Source organism: Manis javanica, chromosome 11 (assembly GCF_040802235.1).
Source record: "Manis javanica isolate MJ-LG chromosome 11, MJ_LKY, whole genome shotgun sequence".
NCBI classification, from domain to species: Eukaryota; Metazoa; Chordata; class Mammalia; order Pholidota; family Manidae; genus Manis; species Manis javanica.
This window is the reverse complement of record NC_133166.1, coordinates 10,992,114-11,017,487: the sequence shown is the minus strand read 5'-3', so window position 1 is coordinate 11,017,487 and position 25,374 is coordinate 10,992,114. Positions and strand designations below refer to the sequence as shown.

General features: G+C 36.0%; 1 protein-coding gene across 4 annotated transcripts in view; it reads right to left on the bottom strand.

The window, feature by feature from the left end:
* Positions 1-25,374, bottom strand: part of DLG2 (discs large MAGUK scaffold protein 2) — a 1,871,010-nt gene that overhangs the window by 1,835,514 nt on the left and 10,122 nt on the right. For all 4 annotated transcript variants that reach the window (XM_073215942.1, XM_037010570.2, XM_037010571.2 and 1 more), the window contains exon 2: positions 18,278-18,409. In XM_073215942.1, the coding sequence (XP_073072043.1) occupies positions 18,278-18,409 (132 nt within the window). The remainder of the gene's footprint in view (positions 1-18,277; positions 18,410-25,374) is intronic.

The window sequence follows — 25,374 nt, the reverse complement described above, 5'->3', positions numbered from 1 at the left end:
GAGGGGCTACCTGACAGGAACTGTGGCCTTAAGTAGAAGAATATAGTCACTGCTACAACATGGCCTAGGAGGAAGGGGGCCAGAAAAATAAATATCCCAGATTCTTTTTCCCTCCTCTTTTCTGATTGCCAGCTAGTACCTTCCACTGGTCAAACTCAAACAGAAGCCAAAATAAAGGAAAAGACAAGGTGAATGGAGATGACAGACAAAGAGAATAGATTTTAAAGATAACTATAGGAAGAAACACTGTGTGTCAAGCATTGTTTGAAATGTAATATATATATTAATTTATTTAGCCTCACAACAACACTACAAGATACATACTTTTATTATCATCCCATTTTACAGACAGGAAAATTGGGACACAGAGTGGTTATAAAACTTGCCCAGAATCACATAAGTCATAAATGGCAGAAGAGCTAGACTACAAACCCAGGCCACCTGGCTCCAGAGTCCACACTTTAAACCCTTACTCTAAACTGTTCCTTTAAGAGGAGACATTAGTGTGCTAATAGGAATAACTGAATAGGAAAATATAGGAATTGCAAAGGGAAAACAAAAAATTACAGAAGCATATTCCTTGAGTAAATGGGGAAAAATCAAGACATAACCTGTCATGAATCTTCTCCATTTACCCTTCCAAATCATCTTTTTTCTCTTATCCACCCTGCTCTCTGTCCTGGAAGGCTGAACTCAACAGAATGGTTCACCAGCTCCTTTGTCCTCTGCCCTCCAAATGAGGTCCACTAATGGGAAGTACTAGCGGAAGACCAGGGAAGGGAGGAAAGATGGGTTGGGATGTTGAATCCCACAGCTTCCTCCTTGCTGGGCCATGGTTTGGTACTAGCTGTGTTCCTCTTCCTAAAGACACCACCCCCATCAGACAGCCCCTTCAAGGTCACAGCTCTCTGTGTTACAGCAGCAGCTCCCTCTCCCTACTCCATCAGGATTCCCACTATTCCTAGTCCCCAAGTGCTTCCATCCCTGGCTAGGTCCCTTTATTTCCCTCCATTAAACTCTCTTTGAGAAGACCTGTTACCTTCTAGGACTCTGAACTTGATTTTCTACACAAGAGGAGGATTTGCCCTTATATTAAGAGGAGAGACATTTTATCTACTTTATTAAAAGAAAAGACAGAGTATAGGATAAAGACATAGGTAGGCTGGTAGATCAAATGGTGAAAAGATGGGAAAGTTCCCTTTTGCCTTTTATTGTCTCAATAAAATAAGAATGAAGGTCAGAAGCCAGTGTTGAAGAGAAGAAAGAAATACAAGGAACGTTTCCTATGAGAACAAGAAGGTGAACTGTTCCAAGGAAATAGAATAAGCATTTTGGTCATAAATTTAAACTGAAACCAGTTAACAACTTTGAGTGTATTTCTCCAGCTACATTTGGCTGCACTGGTGTAGGCATGGAATAAACAGAGACGGGTTTAACCAGAGGCTGCTTTTTGGTAACAAAGGGAGAGAACAAAAAGGAAATTGAAGATTTAGGCAAATGAGTAATTATGTCAATTACCATGTATTCTAAGCTGGGTAAAGAGGGACATAAAGACTTATGGTAGCTAACAGATCATGAAAATGTATAGGGCCGAGGGTTTAGCAGTGCTTAGGAGATCAAAGAATGATTGATATGGAAAATACAGAAATGAACTGGGAGGAGGCCCTCAAGATAGCAGTGTGAGTAGGGGCATGGAAACCTCCTCCCAAAACCATACACATTTTTGAAAATACAGCAAATACAACTATTCCTAAAAGAGAGACCAGAAGATAAAGTACAACAGCCAGACTACATCTACATCTGCAAGAACTCAGCATCTCACGAAAAGGGTAAGATATAAAGCCGGGACCCGGTGGGACCCGAGCCCTCCCCCCACCCCAGCTCACCTGTGAGAGGAAAGGAATCTGAGTGGGGAGGGAGTGGAAGCACAGGACTGCTAAATAACCAGCCCTAGTAATCTGCACCAGGAGCACAGACACACATTGCATGGTATACCAGATATTAGAGAAATGGAAAAGTAAAATCCGAGATGGAGACTGCAAGTGGGTCCCCACAGCCAGCTCCCTTGGGACAAAAGAAAAGCTGGCACTTTAAAGGTCTTAAAGACACAAGGGTTTAACAGGTGGAAAAAAATCGTCACGGCACACTCACTTCAGCAGGCTGGGAATCTTAAGGAACTTCAGGCACCCTAACCCCATGGGGGTAATGCAGCTCCGAAGCCCCTCGTGGCAATAAGCAGCTGCCATTCATTTCCCCAGCCAGCACTGCAACAAAACTGGCTGATTTGCCACTGCAGCAGAGCAGCCAAGGAGCAGCTCTGCCCACAGCAACCACACAGAGTCTCCTCCCAGTGCTATCCAGGCCAGATTCAGAGGCTGCCCCCTCCATGCAGCAGCCTGGCATAGGCAGAGGAAGCCAGGGCAGGGTCCAGAAGGCATGAAGGGGCACCATTCTAGCAGGAGAACACACCTGACCTGTCTGCATCCCCCCACAGTGCCTTAGGCTATCCTGAGGGCTGACCCACCAACAGCAGCTCAAGAGATTAACTCAGAGATTGTTCCCGGGGTGCAGGTAACCAGCACAGGCAGCGGAGAAGGGCAAGGCAACCAGCATGCAGGAAGGGACTTTTTTCTCCCAGCTGACACACATGCCACCTGCTGGCAATCACTTCTGTCACCAGGAAAAGGCAGAAGAATCTGGTCCAGTCAAAAATCACTCAAACAACCCCAGAGAGAGGGCACAGAAGGATAGATATAACCAATCTTCCTGAAAAAGAATTCAATATAAAAGTCATAACCATGCTAATGGACCTGCAGAGAAATATGCAAGAGCTAAGGGATGAAATCCAGAGGGAGATGACAGAAATGGAACAATCAACAGAAAGACTTAAGAGCAGACTAGATGAGGTGCAAGAGACTGTTAATGGAATAAAAATCAAAGAACAGGAATACAGAGAATCTGAGGTAGAGAGACAGAAAAGAATCTCTAGGAATGAAAGAATATTAAGAAAACTGTGTGACCAATCCAAACAAAATGATATTTGCATTACAGGGGTACCAGAAGAAGAAGAAGAGAGAAAAAGGGATAGGAAGTGTCTTTGAAGAAATAATTACTGAAAACTTCCCCAAACTGAGGAAGGAAATAGTCTCTCAGACCATGAAAGCCCACAGATCTCCCAACACAAGGGATCCAAGGAGGACAACACCAAGACCTATAATAATTAAAATGGCAAAGATCAAAGACAAGGACAGAGTATTAAAGGCAGCCAGAGAGAGAAAAAAGACCACCCACAAAGGAAAACCCATAAGGCTATCATCAGACTTCTCAACAGAAACCTTACAGGCCAGAAGAGAATGGCATGATATATTTGCAATGAAACAGAATGGTCTTGAACTAAGAATACTGTACCAGCAAGATTATCATTTAAATTTGAAAGAGGGATTAAACAATTTCCAGAAAAGCAAAAGTTGAGGGAATTTGTCTCCCACAAAAGACCTCTACAGGGTATTTTAAAGAGACTGCTCTAGATGGAAGTACTCCAAAGGCTAAATAGATGTCACCAGAGAAAATAAAATAACAGCAAAGAGAGCAGACAACCAAATACTAAGTCAATGCAAAAAATAAAATCAACTCTCCACAAAAGCAGTCAAAGGAAACACAAAAGAGTACAGAATAAAACACCTAACATATAAAGAGTGGAGGAGGAAGAATAAGAATGGAGAGAAAGAAAGAATCATCAGACTGTGTTTATAATAGTGTATTAAGTGAATTAAAGTTAGGTGGTTAGATAGTAAAGAAGCTACCCTTGAACCTTTGGTAATCATGAATCCAAAGCCTGCAATGGCAAGAAGTACATATTTATTGATAACCATCATAAATGTAAATGGACTGAATGCACCAATCAAGAGACACAGAGTAATAGAATGGATAAAAAAGCAAGACCCATCTATATGCTGCTTACAAGAGACTCACCTCAAACCCAAAGACATACACAGACTAAAAGTAAAGGGATGGAAAAAGATATTTCATGCGAACAGTAGAGAGAAAAAAGCAGGTGTTGCAGTACTTGTATCAGACAAAATTGACTTCAAAACAAAGAAAGTAACAAGAGACAAAGAAGGACATTACATAACGATAAAGGGATTGGTCCAAAAAGAGGATATAACCATTATAAATATCTGTGCACCCAACACAGGAGCACCAATGTATGTGAAACAAATACTAACATAATTAAAGGAAGAAATAGAATGCAATGCACTTATTTTAGGAGATTTCAACACACCACTCACTCCAAAGGACAGATCAACCAGACAGAAAATAAGTAAGGAGACAGAGGCACTGAACAACACACTAGAACAGATGGACCTAACAGACATCTACAGAACTCTACACCCAAAAGCAGCAGGATACACATTCTTCTCAAGTGCACATGGAATATTTTCCAGAATAGACCACACACTAGGCCACAAAAAGACCCTCAGTAAATTCAAAAAGATTGAAATTCTACCAACCAACTCCTCAGATCACAAAGGTATAAAACTAGAAATAAATTTTACAAAGAAAACAAAAAGGCTCATGAACACATGGAGGCTTAACAACATGCTTCTAAATAATCAATGGATCAATGACCAAATTAAAACAGAGATCAAGATATATATGGAGACAAATTAAAACAACAGCACAATGCCCCAACTTTTGTGGGACACAGTGAAGGCAGTTCTAAGAGGAAAGTATATAGCAATCCAGGCCTATTTAAACAAGGAAGAACAATCCCAAATGAATAGTCTAAAGTCACAATTATTGAAACTGGAAAAAGAAGAACAAATGAGGCCCAAAGTCAGCAGAAGGAGGGACATAATAGGGATCAGAGAAGAAATAAATAAAATTGAGAACAATTAAACAATAGAAAAAAATCAACGAAACCAAGAGCTGGTTCTTTGAGAAAATAAACAAAATAGATAAACCCCTAGCCAGACATATTAAGAGAAAAAGAGAATCCACACACATCATCAGAATCAGAAATGAGAAAGGAAGAATCATGATGGACCCCATAGAAATACAAAGAATTATTACAGCATACTATGAAAATCTATATGCTAACAAGCTGGATAACCTAGAAGAAATGAACAATTTTCTAGAAAAATACAACCTTCCAAGACTGACCAAGGAAGAAACAGAAAATCTAAACAGACCAATTACCAGCAATAAAATTGAATTGGTAATCAAAAACTACCCAAGAACAAAACTCCTGGTCCAGACATTTTACCAGACATATAAAGAAGACATAATACCCATTCTTCTTACAGTTTTCCAAAAAATAGAAGAGGAGGGAATACCTCCAAACTCATTCTATGAAGAGTCATCACTCTAATACCAAAACCAGGCAAAGACCCCACCAAAAAAGAAAAGTACAGACCAATATCCCTGATGAACATAGATGCAAAAATACTCAACAAAATATTAGCAAACCAAATTCAAAAATACATCAAGAGGATCATACACCATGATAAAGTGGGATTCATCTCAGGGATGCAAGGATGGTACAACATTCAAAAATCCATCAACATCATCATCCATTACATCAACAAAAAGAAGGACAAAAACCATATGATCATCTCCATAGATGCAGAAAAAGCATTCAGCAAACTTCAACATTCATTCATGATAAAAACTCTCAACAAAGTGGGTATAAAGGGCAAGTACCTCAACATAATAAAGGCCATATATGACAAACCCACAGCCAACATAATACTTAACAGTGAGAAGCTGAAAGCTTTTCATCTAAGATTGGGAAAAGGACTGGAATGTCCAATCTCCCCACTGTTATTCAACATAGTACTGGAGGTCCTAGCCACAGCAATCAGACAACACAAATAAATAAAAGGCATCCAGATTGGTAAGGAAGAAGTCAAACTGTCACAATTTGCAGATGACATGATATTGTACATTAAAAAAAACCCTAAAGAATCCACTCCAAAACTACTAGAACTAATACCTGAATTCAGCAAAGTTGCAGGACACAAAATTAATACACAGAAATCTGTTGCATTCCTATACACTAACGATGAACTAGCAAAAAAGGAAATCAGGAAAACAATTCCATTCACAATTGCATCAAAAAGAATAAAATACCTAGGAATAAACCCAACCAAAGAAGTGAAAGACCTATACCCTGAAAACTACAAAATACCCTTAAGAGAAATTAAAGAGGACACTAACAAATGGAAACTCATCCAATGCTCTTGGATAGGAAGAATTAATATTGTCAAAATGGCCATCCTGCCTAAAGCAATATACAGATTCAATGCAATCCCTATCAAAATACCAACAGCATTTTTCAATGAACTGGAACAAATAGTTCTAAAACTCATATGGAATCACAAAAGACCCCGAATAGCCAAAGCAATCCTGAGAAGGAAGAATAAAACAGGGGGGATCTCACTTTCCAACTTCAAGCTCTACTACAAAGCCACAGTAATTAAGACAATTTGGTACTAGCACACAAACAGACCCACAGAGCAGTTGAACAGATTAGAGAGTCCAGATATTAACCCAAACATATATGGTCAATTAATATATGATACAGGAGCCATTGATATACAATGGGGAAATGACAGTCTCTTCAACAGCTGGCATTGGCAAAACTGTACAGCTACATATAAGAGAATGAAATTGGATCATTGTCTAACCCCATACACAAAAGTAAATTCGAAATGGATCAAAGACCTGAATGTAAGTCATGAAACCATAAAACAACATAGGCAAAAATCTCTTGGACATAAACATAAGCAACTTCATGAATATATCTCCCTGGGCAAGGTAAACAAAAGCAAAAATGAACAAGTGGGACTATATCAAGTTGAAATGCTTCTGTATAGCAAAGGACACTATCAAAAAGCATCCTACAGTATGGGAGAATATATTCATAAATGACAGATCCGATAAGGGGTTGACATCCAAAATATATAAAGAGCTTACGCACCTCAACAAACAAAAAGCAAATAATCCAATAAAAAGTAGGCACAGGATCTAAACAGACAGTTCTCCAAAGAAGAAATTCAGATGGCCAACAGGCACATGAAAAGATGTTCTACATCGCTAATCATCAGAGAAATACAAATTAAAACCACAATCAGATATCACCTTACACCAGTTAGGATGGCCAACATCCAAAAGATAAACAACAACAAATGTTGGTGAGGATGTGGAGAAAGGGGAACCCTCCTACACTGCTGCTGGGAATGTAAATTAGCTCAACCATTGTGGAAGGCAGTATGGAGGTTCCTCAAAAAGCTCTCAGAACAGAAATATCAATTGACCCAGGAATTCCACTTCTAGGAATTTACCCTAAGAATGCAGCAGCCCAGTTTCAAAAAGACATATGAACCCCTATGTTTATCACAGCACTATTTACAATAGCCAAGAAATGAAAGCAAGGGTCCATCAGTAAATGAATGGATAAAGAAGCCGTGGTACATGTATACAATGGAATATTATTCAGCCATAAGAAGAAAACAAATCCTACCATTTGCAACAACATGGATGGAGCTAGAGGGTATTATGCTCAGTGAAATAAGCCAGGCAGAAAAAGACAAGTATCAAATGATTTCACTCATATGTGGAGCATAAGAACAAAGAAAATACTGAAGGAACAAAACAGCAGCAGACTCACAGAACCCAAGAATGGCCTAACAGCTACCAAAGGGAAAGGGGCTGGTGAAGATGGGTGGGAAGGGAGGGATAAGGGGGGAAAAGGGGCATTATGATTTGCAGACATAATGTAGCAGTTGGCATGGGGAAGGCTGTACAACACAGAGAAGCCAAGTAGTGATTCTATAGCATCTTACTACACTGATGGGCAGTGCCTGTAATGGGGTATGTAGTGGGGACTTGATCATGGGGGGGGAGTCTGGTAACCATGATGTTGCTCATGTAATTGTAGATTAATGATACCAAAATAAAATAAAATGAAAATGAACTGGACATAAGCTGTCATGAATCTTCTCCAATGATAAGAATGGAGTGATGAGAGTGGAGATTTTAGAGGGCTATGGTTATTAACAATGATAAAATATAGAGTAAAACAGAGAAGTGGGCAGCTGAGATATGGTGGAAAAAGAGATAATTGCTAAAAAGGAGATCAAGGAATTGATCCAAGGAATGGACTGTCCATAAACAAAACCAAAATAATGACAATTCAAATTTGAAAGTATAAAATTATCATATAGAATATTGCTGTCCATTTTCTTTTAGCCCTCATTTAATATTTGATATTTCTCTCCATAATCATCCATGTCTATAAAGTCATTGCCTTAGCTCACTTCATCCATGTTACAATGATAAAGATTCAAATTCAGGAAATGGAGGTATCCTGCACCAAAATTCGTTTAATACTTGCAGAGAGCTCTGTTAAATATGTTAAATTTTCTATACTTCCAGGGGCTCCATGTCTAGAAAAAAATATTGTTTAAAAAATTAGATTTCTATGAAAAAAAATGGCAAAGAATGCAAATAGGTGTCCTGAAAAATTTAAATGGAGCTCTGCACCTAAAATAAATAGGTTTTGTTAGTGGTATTATTTATCTCAATTAATGAAATCTTAAACTCATATAATTATATTTATATTGTCCTATTTTGATTAGCTGAAGAGTTCTTAAACTCTTCTTCACAAAACTCTTACAGCAAATATTTCTAAAACACAAGGCTTATTTGTTAAATAACTTTATTTTCAAATGGCTTATTTTCAAAACTCAAGGTTTTTCTGAAAGTAATTTTTAACATTCAGTAATTTGTTTTTTGTGAATTTAAAAATGCTTTAAACTTTTAGGGATCCATAATTAAGGCATTATGTAAGAACTGGCATGCCCAGTAGAATTTGGTGGCTTTAAGTACATTTGATGACTCAATTTATATATATATATATATATATATATATATATATATATATATATATATATATATATATATATATATATATATATATATATATATATATATACTCCTGCAAAGAGAATTCTAATATTATGGTTTCATGAAAGTTTATTATTTTGACAGCAAAATGGGAACTGAATATAAGGTAGAACCCAGGGGCTCAGAAATTCGAAATCAGGGAAATTTATGCTGCATATATACATATATATGTTATTATTAGAATGTTTGGAATTCCTAACACAGTTTAAGAAATTCCAAGGTTTCTAGCAACAAATGAGATAAAGGGTAAATATTTTCTTAAGCAACTCTTAGGACTAACTCACATAAACAAATTAAGGTAGACCAATGCCCCTCATTCCCCACCACTTCTATCTTTTGCCAGGAACCAGAGCCAACAGATGACAGGGAAGCCTTTTCTATGAGATTCTTGTGGATACTTCTTTTTCCATTGGTCCTGCCAGTGTTTAATTCTTTTCAACACTCAATACTAAATTTGAAAGGAGTATAAGCAAGTAAGAATTGCCACTGAGATCCATGCCTCGGTACAGTAGGATCACACATACAACTTACACCACACTATGGATCTGCAAACAAAATGTATAGCTCTTTACAGTGTCACTGGTTTATCCAGCTGCTTCAAAAGCCCTCAATACCTGGCTCATTGGGAAAAGTGACCACCCCATCCACTTTAAAGTGTAATTTGATTCAGTAATTGAAACAGTCTCCCTCAATTCGTATAGCCTATCCCTCATCTGGCTTATCACTCTCTAAAAGAATGCTTTTATGTTTGGGAGTAGACAATTCTGGGAGAGGCATATGGGTTACCCACCATCATAGCAGTATAGGGGTAGAAACAGGTTAGGTTCACTGGATCTACATGCTGTCCTTTGGCTCCTCTGGTTCTGGAGCAATGTCCCTGTCCATCTGGTCAATGGGCATACTGCTGGTCTGTGATGGAGAAGTCAGCTTGTGGGAGCTAGGGTCTGTTCTTTTAACTCAGATAAAGCTTCCAGGGGCTCTACTTAGCTGACAACACTCTACTGGCACTATATTCCTACATTCCTCCCTAAGGTCATGCTATAATTCCATTTCAGCAGAGACACTGACCAGAACTTTCCTGAGATGCTGACTTCATGCCCACAACTGCCTACTTTTAAAGTTACCTAGTAAAAAGAAAACTCTACTTGCATAAGCTTTCTGCTCCTTTAAACAAGAATCTAACAGGCATGCAGCAACACTCACTTTACTCATCCATGCATTTAATAAATATTTATTTAGTGGCTATTATGTGTTAGGCACTAAGCTTATATAAAACATAGAGCAATGAATAAGACAGACTGCTCTTACATAATTTACATCCCAGTGAAGAAAGTCATGCAAAAAACACATAAAATTTCTCATAGTGATGCATAAAGTGACAAGAACAAAACAGGTAATGTGACAGATGTGACTTGGGGTGGAGTGAAGATGGGGAGTGATGTGCAAAGGTACTTTAGAGGCACAGAGATCTAAATGATGAGATAAGCCAATGAGGCAAAGATCCAGTAGAAAGTTACTACAAACAAAAGAAAGCAAATGAAAATGTCCTGGGCAACATTTAGGAACAGAGAGACTAGTGGGACTGGACTACAGGGAGTAGGGGAGAGTAGTAAGAGATGAGATGAGAGGTGGACTCGGGTGATGAGGAACCTTACAGGTGAGAAGTTTGAATTTCATTCCAAGGATAATAGAAAACTACTAGAAGGTTTCAATTAATAAATAGTATCTAAACATTTTTAAACAAACAATATATAATAATAAGAATTTGACCAGTTCAATTAATTCCTTGTGATTTTATGGTTAATTCAAATAAATTTATTCTAAAGTATTTATCACAATTGTTTCTATTTATTTAATCTTAATCTTCTTTAGTAGACCATGAGCTCCATGAAAATAGGGTCCACATCTCCCTTGTTACTAAATTCCCAGAGCCTAGTACAGTGTCTCTTAGAGAGTAGGGGTTCAAAATACATTTCATCAAATGAAAGAACTTTAATGAAGGAATATTTCATGTCAGACACTGTGCTACACACTGAATTAGAACCAGTCTCTGCATTCAAGAAGTCCACAGTCTACTGAGGGAAACCAACATGCATTCAATTAACAATAATACAAGGTAGTAAGTGCTACACCAGAAATATGAACAAATCCTATAGGAATATAAGGGAGAAAATGACAAATTCTACTTAGAGGTAGGGAAAGTATTAAGGAAGTTTTTAAACAAGAAATGAATAAATATTCATTTCCTTGGGATGAATGTATGTACTAAGAAATAATGTCTACATCATGTTCTATTAATTTTATTAGCTCTACTGTTCAATAGAACATACACTCTGTTGACAAAAAATTTTAATGTAAAATATATATTATACTATTATATTTCAAGGCTTATTCCTAAAATAATCTTTTAGAATCTCTACATTTTTGTTCTTATGTGTATCAAATCCCACATCTGAAAGTTAAATCAAGGCTAAAATATTGATAATAGTACTAGGCTGTCTATGGCAAGACCTAGATAAGGAAACCTACTGTGTTCTGCTTTTTTGCTATAAGGTAGTAGTGATATTGATCAGCATCAAATTTTCATTTATTATGTACTTAGTGGAAATCACCAGATCCTTTCACATTCTCAAACTTTTGGGGTTTCATTCCTTACTAAGTATAAATGTCTCATTTGCCATCAAAATAAGTTAACTTTTTTCCTATTTCAGCTATAGCACAAATAAAAGCATCCTTCATTTAAAAACAGCCAGCCTTATAAGCATCCAAAGAATATAAATTTAGTTAAATGGTGCCATCTGGTGACATAAATCCTGCAACAAATATACAAAGTCCAGAGCCAAGAATGGCATCCAACCCTCTTGATGGCATCCAATCTAAAGTGTCAAATTAACTTATAAAATACTTACTTGATCCTGCCTAATGTGAAACACGCAACTAATCACAGTATGTAGCAGTTTAACAAAAGGAATTATTTGTTTTAGCCACATTTTATGCTTACCACTTTTGAATCTCTAGTTTACCTTCAAACTTAAACAACTCTTCGGAAGGAATTTAAGTCTCATCTGATGCTTTATCCAATTCTTAAAAGACATTTTAAACGCATATATAGCAAGAACATCTTGAACCTCTTGTTCCAGTCACATCCATTTCCTCATTATCCTTCTGACCTCCGTGAATTTTCATCACCTCAAATGCCACTTCCCTAGGAAAGCTTTTCCCGGTTCCACTGAGAGGGTAAGCCTCTCGCTCATAACACCCTCTATTTCTCCTTTGTAGCATTTATTACAATTGTAAAAACAAACTACTTATGCTATTTTGTTAATGCATGTCTTTCCATCATATATCACAGTGCCTGGCACAGAGTTCATAGAAGTATCTTTTGAATGAACAGATGGATGGATGGATGAAATGCCCTTCTCTATCCTCTCTTCTTAGCCAAATTCTATCATTGATGAGACCAACTCAAGTTTACATTTTATATAAACTCCTCCCTCACAACTAATCTTCAATGATCCTACACTTCTCTGAGTTCCTGCAGCACTTTGGTCCTGAGTTTGGTCCTTGATTTTATCCTGTCCTGTACTTGTTTGTATGTATATGAATATTACCCTCCCAGTTGAACTTAACCTCATTAAGGACAGAGATTTGGTTTTTAATAACATCCACCTGCACATGAACATGTAAATAGGTAAACATTTCATAGATAATTCACTAATTATTATTACTCAATTGCAGTGACTGGAATACCTGCTTTCTTTTCATTAAATGAGTATTAGAAACAAGTAGGAACATAGCAGATCATAGTATTTAAGAATCTAACATTTGCCACTTGGACCAGTCAATCCTTATTTGAAGGTGCATGACATATAATGATTTATTTGACTGATTGTAGCATATGCTTTGAGGTTGTAAGTGGCCGCAAGCATTTACCTAGTGAGTTATCCTCACACATGCCAGTAGCAGCATCTCAGTGTCATTCTGCTATTCACCATCCATAGCCCCATTAACTAGAAGCTATTATTAAATATGCAAAGGAAAAAAATTCACTTAAATGTTTCAGATATACTATTGTACTTTACAAATAAAATTAGATGCCATAATGATAATCACTAATTTATGGATTCTCAAAGTACTCAAAATATGTCCCAGAATGATAATGGCTTGTTATACTTGTTAAAGGTAAAATCTTTATCAAACCCAAGAATGAAGAAATCCCATGCATATTTTCCCATTTATTAATAATATTCACATGCCTTATTACTGTGCTCAAGGTCCCAAATAGCCAATCATTTAAAACACATATCTCGAACTTCAGCATGCCTCAGAATCATCAGGAAGGGCTTATTAAAACATTATTTGCTGAGCCCCATCCCAGAGTTCTTGATTCAGTAGGTTTGGAGTGGGGCCCAAGAATCTGCAATGTTAACCAAGACCCCAGGTGATGCTCATGCTATTGGTCTGAAAACCACTTCAAGAAGCTCTGCTCTGGAGGATGAGGGCAAAATTTTTCCAAATTGACTTAACTGTGTGGGCCTTCACACTCACTACATCTATAACAAATCCCTTGATTTTCTTGTAATCAGATAACAAAAATAATATACTATGATTAATAATTAAGACCAAAATAGGCATGGTGTTTTCAAATAGATATTATTTTAAAATACTACATTAGAATTATTATCTTGGGAAATAACTACCATCTTTTTCCCCACTTCGTTTCTCTCACTTACCCATAAAGGCAAGAACTACCCTGTCCTCTAAAGTTTACTGTGTATCCCTATTACCTAACACAATGAATAATGTATAACCAGAATTTAAAAATTAATTGAATAAATGAATAAATAAAATTTATCAAAGACCTATTATAATTAAAGTTCCACATACTGGGTAAAAAAGGTTAATTAGATATAACCTCAGCTCTCAGCTATTCACAGTCTATTGAGGGGACAGAAATATATTCATTTTACCTAAGGCAATGTAATAAGTGCTTTATAGTTATATGAAAAAAATGCTGTGAGACTCAATTTAAAACAAGGGCTGGTTAAAGCACTAGCACATAGGGACACGGTAGAAGGCTTCAGCAGGAGGTGATAAATCCCAGGATATCTCCTACATCATCACTGTTGGCAGTAATCTCTCATATCCACAGGGTTCTATGTTAGGCTTTATGGGAAAGAAAAGTATTCTACTCTAACACAAATTCTGACATGCAAACCTCCAGAAAGCATGATAAGCACTTTTCTAAGATGTTACTACTGGCAGGGTTCTAAGGAAAATACAATTTTACTTCCGGTTCCTCTAAATCTTTCCATAAAACTCCCTCTCAAACACTGCAGTGAAACAAAAGGAAATAAAATTAGATAAACAAAGTTGATAAGATTTTAGAAGGGTGTTGGGAAAATGGAAATTCCATGGATAGGTTTCTCACCTGATTCTAATCTCGCCCATTGTTATGTTCAATGAGGTAATACTTAGCCTACTACATACCTGCCCACCAGTTGGCAGAAGCATCCCTCCTACCCCACGGGAGGAGAAGAAAGCAGCAGAGCCCTGTGCTAGGCAGAGAGAAGGGAGTCTGGAGTAGAGAGCAGGAGAGAGCCTGGGGACCAGAGGCTGGAGCCAGGGCGCAGACTGAGACAGGCAGTGGGAGTCCAGCGCTTGAGATGGAATAAAGCTTGGTATGAGCCCCTTTTTACCCGCAACATTTCATTGTCATTATTCAGTCTCAGCAAATTCACAGTGAACTTGCCCGGAGCTGGGAACGGAACCCCCTCTGCCCGGAGCTACAAAGGAGCTGAAATCTGTTAAATACATATACATAGTTGTGTCTATACTTGTAAAGTAATAAATAAAGAATAAGACAATTTCAGTAAGATATGAAAACAAAGAACATTTGTAGTACATATCCAAAAATCAACTGACCCATTATATTATTAAAATAGCTCTTACAAATAATTATGGTGGTAGTACAGGTCTTTAAATTTTCAAAATAGATCTGAAAGGGAAATATAAATATAAATATAAATGTAAATAAATATAATTCCATCTTACTCCTTCATCGCCTAAATGAAGCATAAATAACCTAACGGAGTGCCTTGAAAATCTGAATGTTTTAGCTATATTACATAAAAGATATCTAAATCAATTTGTACATTATCATGGGATTCACTTATATTAAAATGCTGTAAAATGGTAATGCAATCATAAAACTAACCATTGAACAAATTTTTTTTACTTAGTTTTACCACAAGATGTCACCCTAAGCCTAACATCTAAAAGTGCAGCTTCTAGTACATTGCTGTTTGAAGCATTTTTCTTCTTTCGGACTTCTTTTGGACATTAATGAACACTAATTACTAACTTTTTAAAGGTGGGGATGTATTTTTCCTGATATTTTCTATCAGTTATTGGTAAATGGAAAATGAAAACAAAGATTACAGGGACTCTAGAGGCAAGGTGAAAGTTAAACAGTTCATCATTCTCCATGCTGATCATCTACCCTGCTCTTTACACTGTGAAAGCAACGTATCTTACTATCTTACCATTGGATTTTACATTCTTCTTTTACTTTATTTTTTTAAATTTCCAGAATGAGCATATATTACTTTCATAATCAGATAAAGTCATATTTTAAAAATTCAAAAAACAATACTTTTGTTATCACCTTCCATCCTCTTAACATAGAACCCACTTATAAAGTGCTTTTGTGTACTGTAATAATGGTGTCCTCACACCATTGGTAATTCTGTCCTCACAGATTACATCATGGAAGCCATATTAGTGTTTCAGGTTTTTTAAAAGCATATGATGGATCACAAAAGGAGGACAGTATTCACTTTCAAAGTGAGGCTTTTCATCTGTAGAGAGGTTTCCAGGTCACATATAAATATTACATCACATTCTGCAGTAATAGTATTTTACTTTACTATCCATTTGTGTTGGATTTTCTGCATTATGAATCTCTTCTATTCCTTCAGTTAATTGAGATTCAATGGTATTGAATTACAAGGTATTATCTCAATACACTGGCTATCTGAATTTCAGAACATTGAGTGAAGCCTCTATCTTCTATCACTTTTAACAACAAAAGGAGATTGGGGGGGGTGGCTTAAACAAGCAAAAACCAAGCAAAAAAATGAAAAGAGTATTTTAATTTTTGTTTTAAAAAGAGAGTAAAACTATGAGAACTAAGTTATACACCATAAACAATGCTATATTTATCAGTGGCTCCCTATTCATACTTTCATAAAATCATCCCCTTTGGGATGAACAAGGATACATGGTTTTCATTCTTTTGAGTCCTTAAAGAAAATTCACAGATGGCCACACAAACATTCAATAATAAAAAATCAGCAATCAGTACCTAGCAGCCCACAAAGAATTGAATAGAAAATGATGTTTTGTGGTAAATGTTGCTGGGCTCTTTGCAGTCGGTTTATCTCAAATGACTTTTAAAGACCAGCCAAAGCAAATATATCTGTTCAAAGCTGGACCTCAGGATTACTTACATAACAGCTTTTTACAGATTATTGCTGCCTCTCATTTTATTAGAGAAATTCCAACTACGCTATAGGCTTTCTGCCAAGATATTTATCACCCACTCAAAACAGTGGCAAAATGCAATTCTTTGTCATTCATTCACTTGTTCTTTTATTCCCCATGTAATGATATTGCTATACCAAATGGTTACATCACCAAAGTATAGAATGGTCTAAAGCATCCAGCAATCCTCTTTCTAAATCAAGTTCTCAAAGATTAAAACTCTCAAACTACTTAGCCAGTCTTAACTAAATACATCACACAAATCTATTTAGAGATGTTGCCATTCAGTTAATGGCCTTTACTAATCATCAACTAGATGAAACTGCTAATTTTTAATTGAAAAATTTATGGCTTACAAAATGTTCTCTAAAATACTATTCTCTAATGACAGGGTTTATTTAAATTCTGTAAGACTCCATTTAGAGTTGTTTTATTTAATACCAGCTAAGATGATTATAGTTATGTGTCATTAATTCTTATCAGCCACAAAAGAATATTTTAACAAAATTAATCCAGAGGCAAACTAATCCTACACAGCTTTGTACTTCTATTTTTATTCAATAGAATGATTTTCAAATTTTCAGACTTTAATGTTTTTTCATTATATTCAGACCATAAAAGTTGGAGGTTTTGCCAATAACTGCAGACATTTATAATAAAAATATAGATAAAATATTTTCAAGATTAATCCTCATATATTACCATTTTTAGATTTTATATCAATAAACACCAGACCTGAAAAAGTAGTGATAGTATCTAGTAGACTCAGTTATTTCTTTAAAATGTTCTGTTTAAGCCCAGTAAAATACACAGCACAGAGTAGGGTTTTATTTTTTAAATTGTTTACTTAGTTGTTTTGTCTAGGGTAGGTATTTGTTTATATCTTTTGTTAGTTTGTATTAACTCTTAAGATATCATGAAAAAATAATAGTTATCTGCATAAATGCAAAAGATGTTTGTATAAAGGCATTCATAAATAAATGATATCCTTGATTTTCTTCACTATCTTTAACAAATTAGAGAATAAACCCAAGGTTAAGCATATATAGGTAGATTTATGACAAGTTGACAAAAACTTCTAAAACACTGATATTTTCATCAGTAAACTTTTCAGTTTGAATTGCAAACTTTCATAAGAAAAGCAAAGATAGTAAAAAGTATTTTAATATTTGTTTTGAGAAAAAAGGAAAAATAGAACTATGATTCCCACTGAGTAAAATGTGGCCCATTGTTTTTTGTACTAAGAAGTCATTTCTCTAGAAGAAAGTCAACTAACTCCTTTTTCTAGCATATTTGTCCTTAATTTTTGCAACTACTCGGATATTTTCCTGTGTTTTCTTCCTATACAAAAATATTCTTTCAATATTTATATTTTTCAATGACCTACAGTTTATTTCTACTTTATAATAGTTATTTTTTAGGTTAAACTTAAATGAGAAAAAGAAAAACAACTTTCTAGAGACTTAATATATGATTGTATTCCATAGATCTGGATACTGTTCTATGTTAAAAATACAATTGTCTTCCTTCTTTCTTAATACTAAGAGACAATTTCCTTTCTTTAGAAAGAACCAATAATTTCTGTTCAAATTAAAATTTCCCTCTTTTTTCCAATTAAAAAAATAGTACAAAGCTTTCCTTCTAGTATTAAGGACAATTATTTCAGTTTTAAAGTTGGTTAACATAAAGTTTTTGGCCATATTACTCAAACTATTAAGCCCAATTCTGACCATTAAATGACAAGTAACTTTTTAATACATACCTAGCAGAGCTCGGAATAAGCTGCTTTTAAAAATACCCATCACCTTTTTAACAGCATTTTTCAACTGCTGCTCCTCTGGTTTCCTTAATTTTTTGCAGTATTCTTCCAGTAATGATAAAGCTCGATCAGTATCTGAAAAAGATGATTTTAAAATTCTCCTTGTGACTTTAGAAAAACAATAAGCTTACATTAAAGTATTCTATGATTGTATTCCTAATTTTTGATACAAAATAATTTAATAATCATAACTTCCATGAACTACCATATGATTTTGTTAATTACACTCAACTTCTAATCTTAAGAACTCACTTTTATTTCTATAGTCCTGCCTTCCAAAATAATCTACAACTATGAACCAAAACAAAGACCCTGAATTCAATATTGGCCAATTAATATTCACAGATGTGATTCTCTTGTCAGAACAATTATCTTAAAATTGATGACTTCCTGCTAAATAACTTCAAGATTCCTTAACGTGACCTTCGAGGCATCCCTCCCATGATCTGTTTACAACCTGTATTTTCAACCTTATTTCCCAAGTCAACTAAAAACCTACTTTCCCTTATTTTAGGTCTAACTGAAATGCTCTCTTCCAAAAAGCCATCTCTGACAATTAAAATCAATCACCATCCCTTCCTCTAAGCCATTTTGCCTACACAAATGCTGTATTTTTTTTTAATTTTCCCTCCAAAAAGGTTGTAATAATTTATGCTTCCACTTAGCTAATTCTAGCAATCTCCTTTTTTTATTGAAGAATAACTGACATACCATATTGTATTAGTTTTAGATATACAATGAAGTGATTCAATATTTATATAAATCAGGAAATGGTCACCACAATACATCTAGTTACCATCCATCAGTATATAAAGTTGTTATATTCCCCTATGCTGTATAATTGTATAATTCCCCTATGCTGTACCTGAAATCCCTGTCTTACTGATTTTATATCTGGAAAATTGTACCTCTTGATCACCTTCACCTATTTCACCCATCCCCCAATCCCACTCTCCTCTGGTAACTATCATTTCGTTTTCTGTACCTATGGGTCTGCTTCTGTTTTGTTTAGTTTTTATGGATCAATATGTATGTTAGATTATGGCTTCTTAAATATGTTTTCATCTCCTGTAAGACAAAATACCCTTGAAAAAGTCATCAGAGCGACAGTACCTTTGTGTGTGTGTGTAGTTAGTTAGTGACAATTGCCTTTTTTTTTTTTTTTTTGGAGATGAGAAGATTCAACTTTATTATTCCCACATGAAGATGTAGTTGGAGAACGTCAAGTCAAATATTTTTAACTCAGCAATATATATGTACCACAAAGAATATAAAATACAGTAACTGATTTTCTCAGACTTGAAATCCATTATGAGAGAGGGCAAGACTCACCTTAACCAGTAAACAACTAATTTCATCACCAACTTGTTTTGTGAAACTACATTTAGAAAGCTTCTGAAGAAAATGGCAAGAAAGTGACCAGACCAGTTTTAAATATTACATTGGTCATTTTCCTGGTTTTATGATTTATATACTTTTTATTTGTTCTCTATTTGAGGAGTTACTGAGGAATTAAATCATGCAAACTATTAATAGACAAGGCACATTTGTAAAATGGCTTCTTATGGATATCATCTGGTGTGAAAGCCAACTGAAATTACCGTTAGTTTTCTCCAAATTCATCTTTTGCCCACACTGTCATGCGTAAGGGCTTTACCTCGAGTAAATGTCCCTCCCTTCGTTCAAATGTCTCTTGGAATTCTGGTCCTTCACCACCTGACCAGAGCTCTTCTCTTGTTAAATTATATTTTCAAATCATATGATGGATCCTCATCAAAATTACCCTGCTTTGAGGTTCACTGTTTTTCTTCCAGGTTTATTGAGGTATGACTGACACATAAAAATTGTATATATTTAAGATGTACAATGTGAAGTTTTGATAAACATACACATTGTAAAATTCTTAACACAATGCTTGTCTTTGAATTTTAAAAGTCCTCTCCCCTTGACATTCTAACACTTTCACAGGCTAAATATCAGTTCTAAAAACAATAGTTCATATTTATTGAGTATTTTGTTTTATATCTCCCTTCTCCTGAACTTTCCAACTCTTCTTCCCCAGGGTCATTCTCAGCTGATGATCTTGCTTCCTATTTCATGGACAATCATAGCCAGTTTAGGGTTATAATGGAATAATGAGTAGTTCCAACATGAATGTTGACTTTTTTTTGTTAACATTAAGACAAAAATGAAACAAGATGGTTTATGTGATATTCACTCACTCCATCAATTACATGAATTCTTTGCTGAGTCAGTTAATTATTTTTGAAGAGTCGACAAATATTCCCTCATTTCTGTGCTAGTCACAATTTAACAGCTGCAGACAAACTTTTAAATTCCACTGGCATTATTAACATTTTCATTATCACTTTATCAGCAAAACAAAAAAAATCAAGCCACTCACTTGTAGCAATTGCAAATGCCATGTCGTAAACAGTCCCACCTTAGCCAGTTTTAAGCTACCAACATGACATAAATGAATGCAGACTTGAGAGGAGATGCATAGCTCCGTGCCATTACACAGCTTGTCCACTATACAGATATAATAGATATAAATAGATCATACATGGTTGAAAAAATGTTGAAAAACATTAGGACATGAAGAGTTTTGAGTATTTAGTCCTTTTATTTTTAATATAGTTTATTTCATGTAGATTTATATAATTTAATTTGTAAATGAATTTGTTTAAACCACCTTGCAAATTTATTGAAATGCAGCAATAGGCTCTTGCAAGCTGCTATGAGCCCTTTCCTGCACGTCACCACTCCCACAGCAGCACTCTCTATAGGTTCTCTTCCTACATCATGGACGCCTTCTACTCAGTCCTGTTTCCTGGTTCCTCCTCATTCCTAAAGCCTCTAAACGTCTGGAGACTACTCTTTATTTTTACTCCCTAAGTAACCTTATCTAGTCCCCTGGCTTTAAATATTATCAGTACCCCCAAGACTCTCATATTTTCATCTATAGCTCAGAACTTCCCCCTGACTTCCACATTCATATCCAATTACATACTAAACATTTCCATTTGGATGTCTAATAAGCATTTCAAACTTAACTTGCCAAAACTGAACTGACCATACTGACCACCCCCCGTCTGCTGCTTCTGCACTGTTCTCCAGCTCTCGTCCCTGAGTTGTTCTGGCCAAAATCCTTGGAGTCCTCACTTGTTCTTCTCCTTCTCTAAGTCTCAACATCTAATCCATCAGTAAATCCTGTTGATTCTAACATGAAATTATACACAGAATCCCTATCACTCCTCACCACTGCCAGGGCTTGCCACCCCGTCCAGGCCACCATCACCTAACCCCTGCACAACTGCAGGGCAGCATGCTGTCACCTTGCCCAGTGGCAGTCGTCTCTAAACACAGCAGCCAGAAAGAAGGATCACGTCACTCGTTAATTCAAACCCTCCAGTGACTCCCCATCTCACCCAACAAAAGACTGCCTCTCTGATTTCAGCTTTCACCTCTCCTCTTGCTCAGTCTTTTCCAACCACAGTGGCCTCTTCTCTTTCTCAAATATTCCAAGAACTCTCCTACCTCGGGGCCTCTATTCTTGCTATTCTGCCTAAACATTTTTCCCTCAAATATCCATTAAATCCATTAAGCTTGCTGCTGCAGTGCTTTCGTATCTCTGCTTCTATGTCACCTTCTCAGTGAGACCTTTCCTAATATTCCTATATAATATCACAAACCTCTTTTAAGAGGTTAGAAATATAAATATAATTGTGGATGTACAGAAAGCTCTCTCGAATTTTAAAATAAGGCATATTAACAAAAGATGGTGACATAAACATATGCTAATACATTTGCATAGAAATTTCTAAGAAATGCTTTCATACATTACCTGACAGAATATTTTTAACAACTCTTTCGGTCAAGGACAAATATTTGAATCCCCATTTTGTCAATGATTAAACAATGAGCAGTTTCCCTGAAATGATAGTCACGTTCTAACCCATTCCTAACCACTAATGTAAGTACTCAAAAATAACATAATTACACTACACCTCCCTCAGTATTTATATGTATCTTCGGACTCTAATTATCTGATTAGATAATTAGATATCCAGAGAAGACACTGTATTGACTCAAAGTAGCTAGATGTTCTCTAAACCAAGTTATAATTATGCCTCTCATTTCTGTATGAGAAAACGAGATGCTAGAATATAAGAAGAAACAAATGGTCAAATATGGTCAAGTCTCTCTTAGACAACATAGGCTTTTGCATGCCAATAGCCAGTGCTGGAATTGTGACTGACCTTTTAGGCTTTTGATTATCAATAATGATCATCACCAGGTGTGTCAAGTCATCATGTCTGTTCTCTCTCACTCTAATGAAATTCTTACTTCTGGTGAATGAAAGCTTTAGCTGGAGGGTAATCTAAAACTCTAAACAAAGATGATAAATAAAGCAAAAAAAAAAAAAAAAAGACAAGATGAGTAGGATCTTGTTGTATCAGTAAAAAATCCCTAGCCAGATGTTGACAAGTTGAATAAAGTATATATTGAAATAATTATCCAAGTCAGGACTAATATTTTAATTGATATTCAAATAACCAGCGATAAATGGAGAATTTTTCACTGAATTGCCTATATAATTGCCTCAATTTTCCTATTTTCTTTGCTAACAGAACTCTATCTTCATATGGCTCCTGAATCTACTGAAAGAATGAAACTTAGTTTGGATTACCTGAAGGCAAACACAGGAGGAAATGGGGGGGGAAATAATTTTTTTAAATAAAAAATGTTTGCATGAAATATGCAGTCCAAAGGATATAGTCAATGTTAGATAACTGGAATTATAGGTAATCGTGTGTCTGTTAAATTATGGTTCAACTTTTGGAGTTTAAGAATAGTACTGCCACATCCATTCATGATAAAAACTCTCAACAAAATGGGTATAGAGAGCAAGTGCCTCAACATAATAAAGGCTATATATGACAAACCCACAGCCAACATTATACTTAACAGCAAGAAGCTGAAAGCTTTTCCTTTAAGATCAGGAACAAGACAAGGATGCCCACTCTCCCCACTTTTATTCAATATAGTTCTGGAGGTCCTAGCCACAGCAATCAGACAAACAAAGAAATACAAGGAATCCAGATTGGCAAGGAAGAAGTCAAACTGTCCCTGTTTGCAGATGACATGATATTGTACATAAAAAACCCTAAAGAATCCACTCCAAAACTACTAGATCTAATATCTGAATTCAGCAAAGTTGTGGGATACAAAATCAATGCACAGAAATCTGTTGCATTCCTATACACTAACAATGAACTAACAGAAAGAGAAATCAGGAAAACAATTCCATTCACAATTGCATCCAAAAGAATAAAATACCTAGGAATAAACCTAACCAAAGAAGTGAAAGACCTATACCCTGAAAACTATAGGACACTCTTAAAAGAAATTAAAGGGGACACTAATAAATGGAAATTCTTCCCATGCCCTTGGGTAGAAAGAATTAATATTGTCAAAATGGCCATCCTGCCTAAAGCAATCTATAGATTCAATGCAATCCCTATCAAAATACCTACAGCATGCTTCAATGAACTAGAGCAAATACTTCTAAAATTCATATGAACCACAAAAGACCCCAAATAGCCAAAGCAATCCTGAGAAGGAAGAAAAAGCCAGGGGGAATTATGCCCCCTGACTTCAAGCTCTACTATAAAGCCACAGTAATCAAGGCAATTTGGTACTGGCACAAGAACAGAGCCACAGACCAGCGGAACAGACTAGAGAGTCCAGATATAAACCCAAGCATATATAGTCAATTAATACATGATAAAGGAGCCCTGGATATACAATGGGGAAATGACAGCCTCTTCAACAGCTGGTGTTGGCAAAACTGGACAGCTACATGTAAGAGAATGAAACTGGATTATTGTCTAACCCTGTACACAAAAGTAAACTCAAAATGAATCAATGACCTGTATTTAAGTCATGAAACCATAAAACTCTTAGAAAAAAATATAGGCAAAAAACTCTTGGACATAAACATGAACAACTTCTTCATGAATATATCTCCCCAGGCAAGGGAAACAAAAGCAAAAATGAACAAGTGGGACAATATCAAACTAAAAAGCTTCTGTACAGCAAAGGATACCATCAGTAGAACAAAAAGACATCCTACAGGATGGGAGAATATATTCATAAATGACAGATGCAATAAAGGGTTGACATCCAAAATATACAAAGAGCTCACACACTTCAACAAACAAAAAGCAAATAATCCAATAATAAAATAGGCAGAGGATCTGAACAGACACTTCTCCAAAGAAGAAACGCAGATGGCCAACAGACACATGAAAAGATGCTCCACATTGCTAATCATCAGGGAAATGCAAATTAAAACCACAATGAGATATCACTTCACATCAGTTAGGATGGCCAACATCCAAAAGACAAACATATGTTGGCAAGGATGTGGATAAAGGGGAACCCTCCTACACTGCTGGTGGGAATGTAAACTAGTTTAACCACTATGGAAAGCAGTATGGCGGTTCCTCAAAAAACTCAAAATAGAAATACCATTTGACCCAGTAATTCAACTCTTAGGAACTTACCCTAAGAATGCAGGAGCCCAGTTTGAAAAAGACATATGCACTCCTATGTTTAATGCAGCGCTATTTACAATAGCCAAGACACTGAAGCAACCTAAGTGTCCATCAGTAGATGAATGGATAAAGAAGATGTGGTACATATACACAATGGAATATTATTCAGCCATAAGAAGAAAACAAATCCTACCATTTGCAACAACATGGATGGAGCTAGAGGGTATTATGCTCAGTGAAATAAGCCAGACGGAGAAAGACAAGTATCTAATGATTTCACTCATCTGTGGAGTATAACAACAAAGAAAAAAACACAAGGAACATGACAGCAGCAGACTCACAGAACCCAAGAATGGACTAACAGTTATCAAATGGAAAGGAACTGGGGAGGATGGGTGGGAAGGGAGGGATAAGGGGGAAAACAGGGCATTACAATTAGCACACATAATGTAGGGGGTGGGGACATGGGGAAAGCAG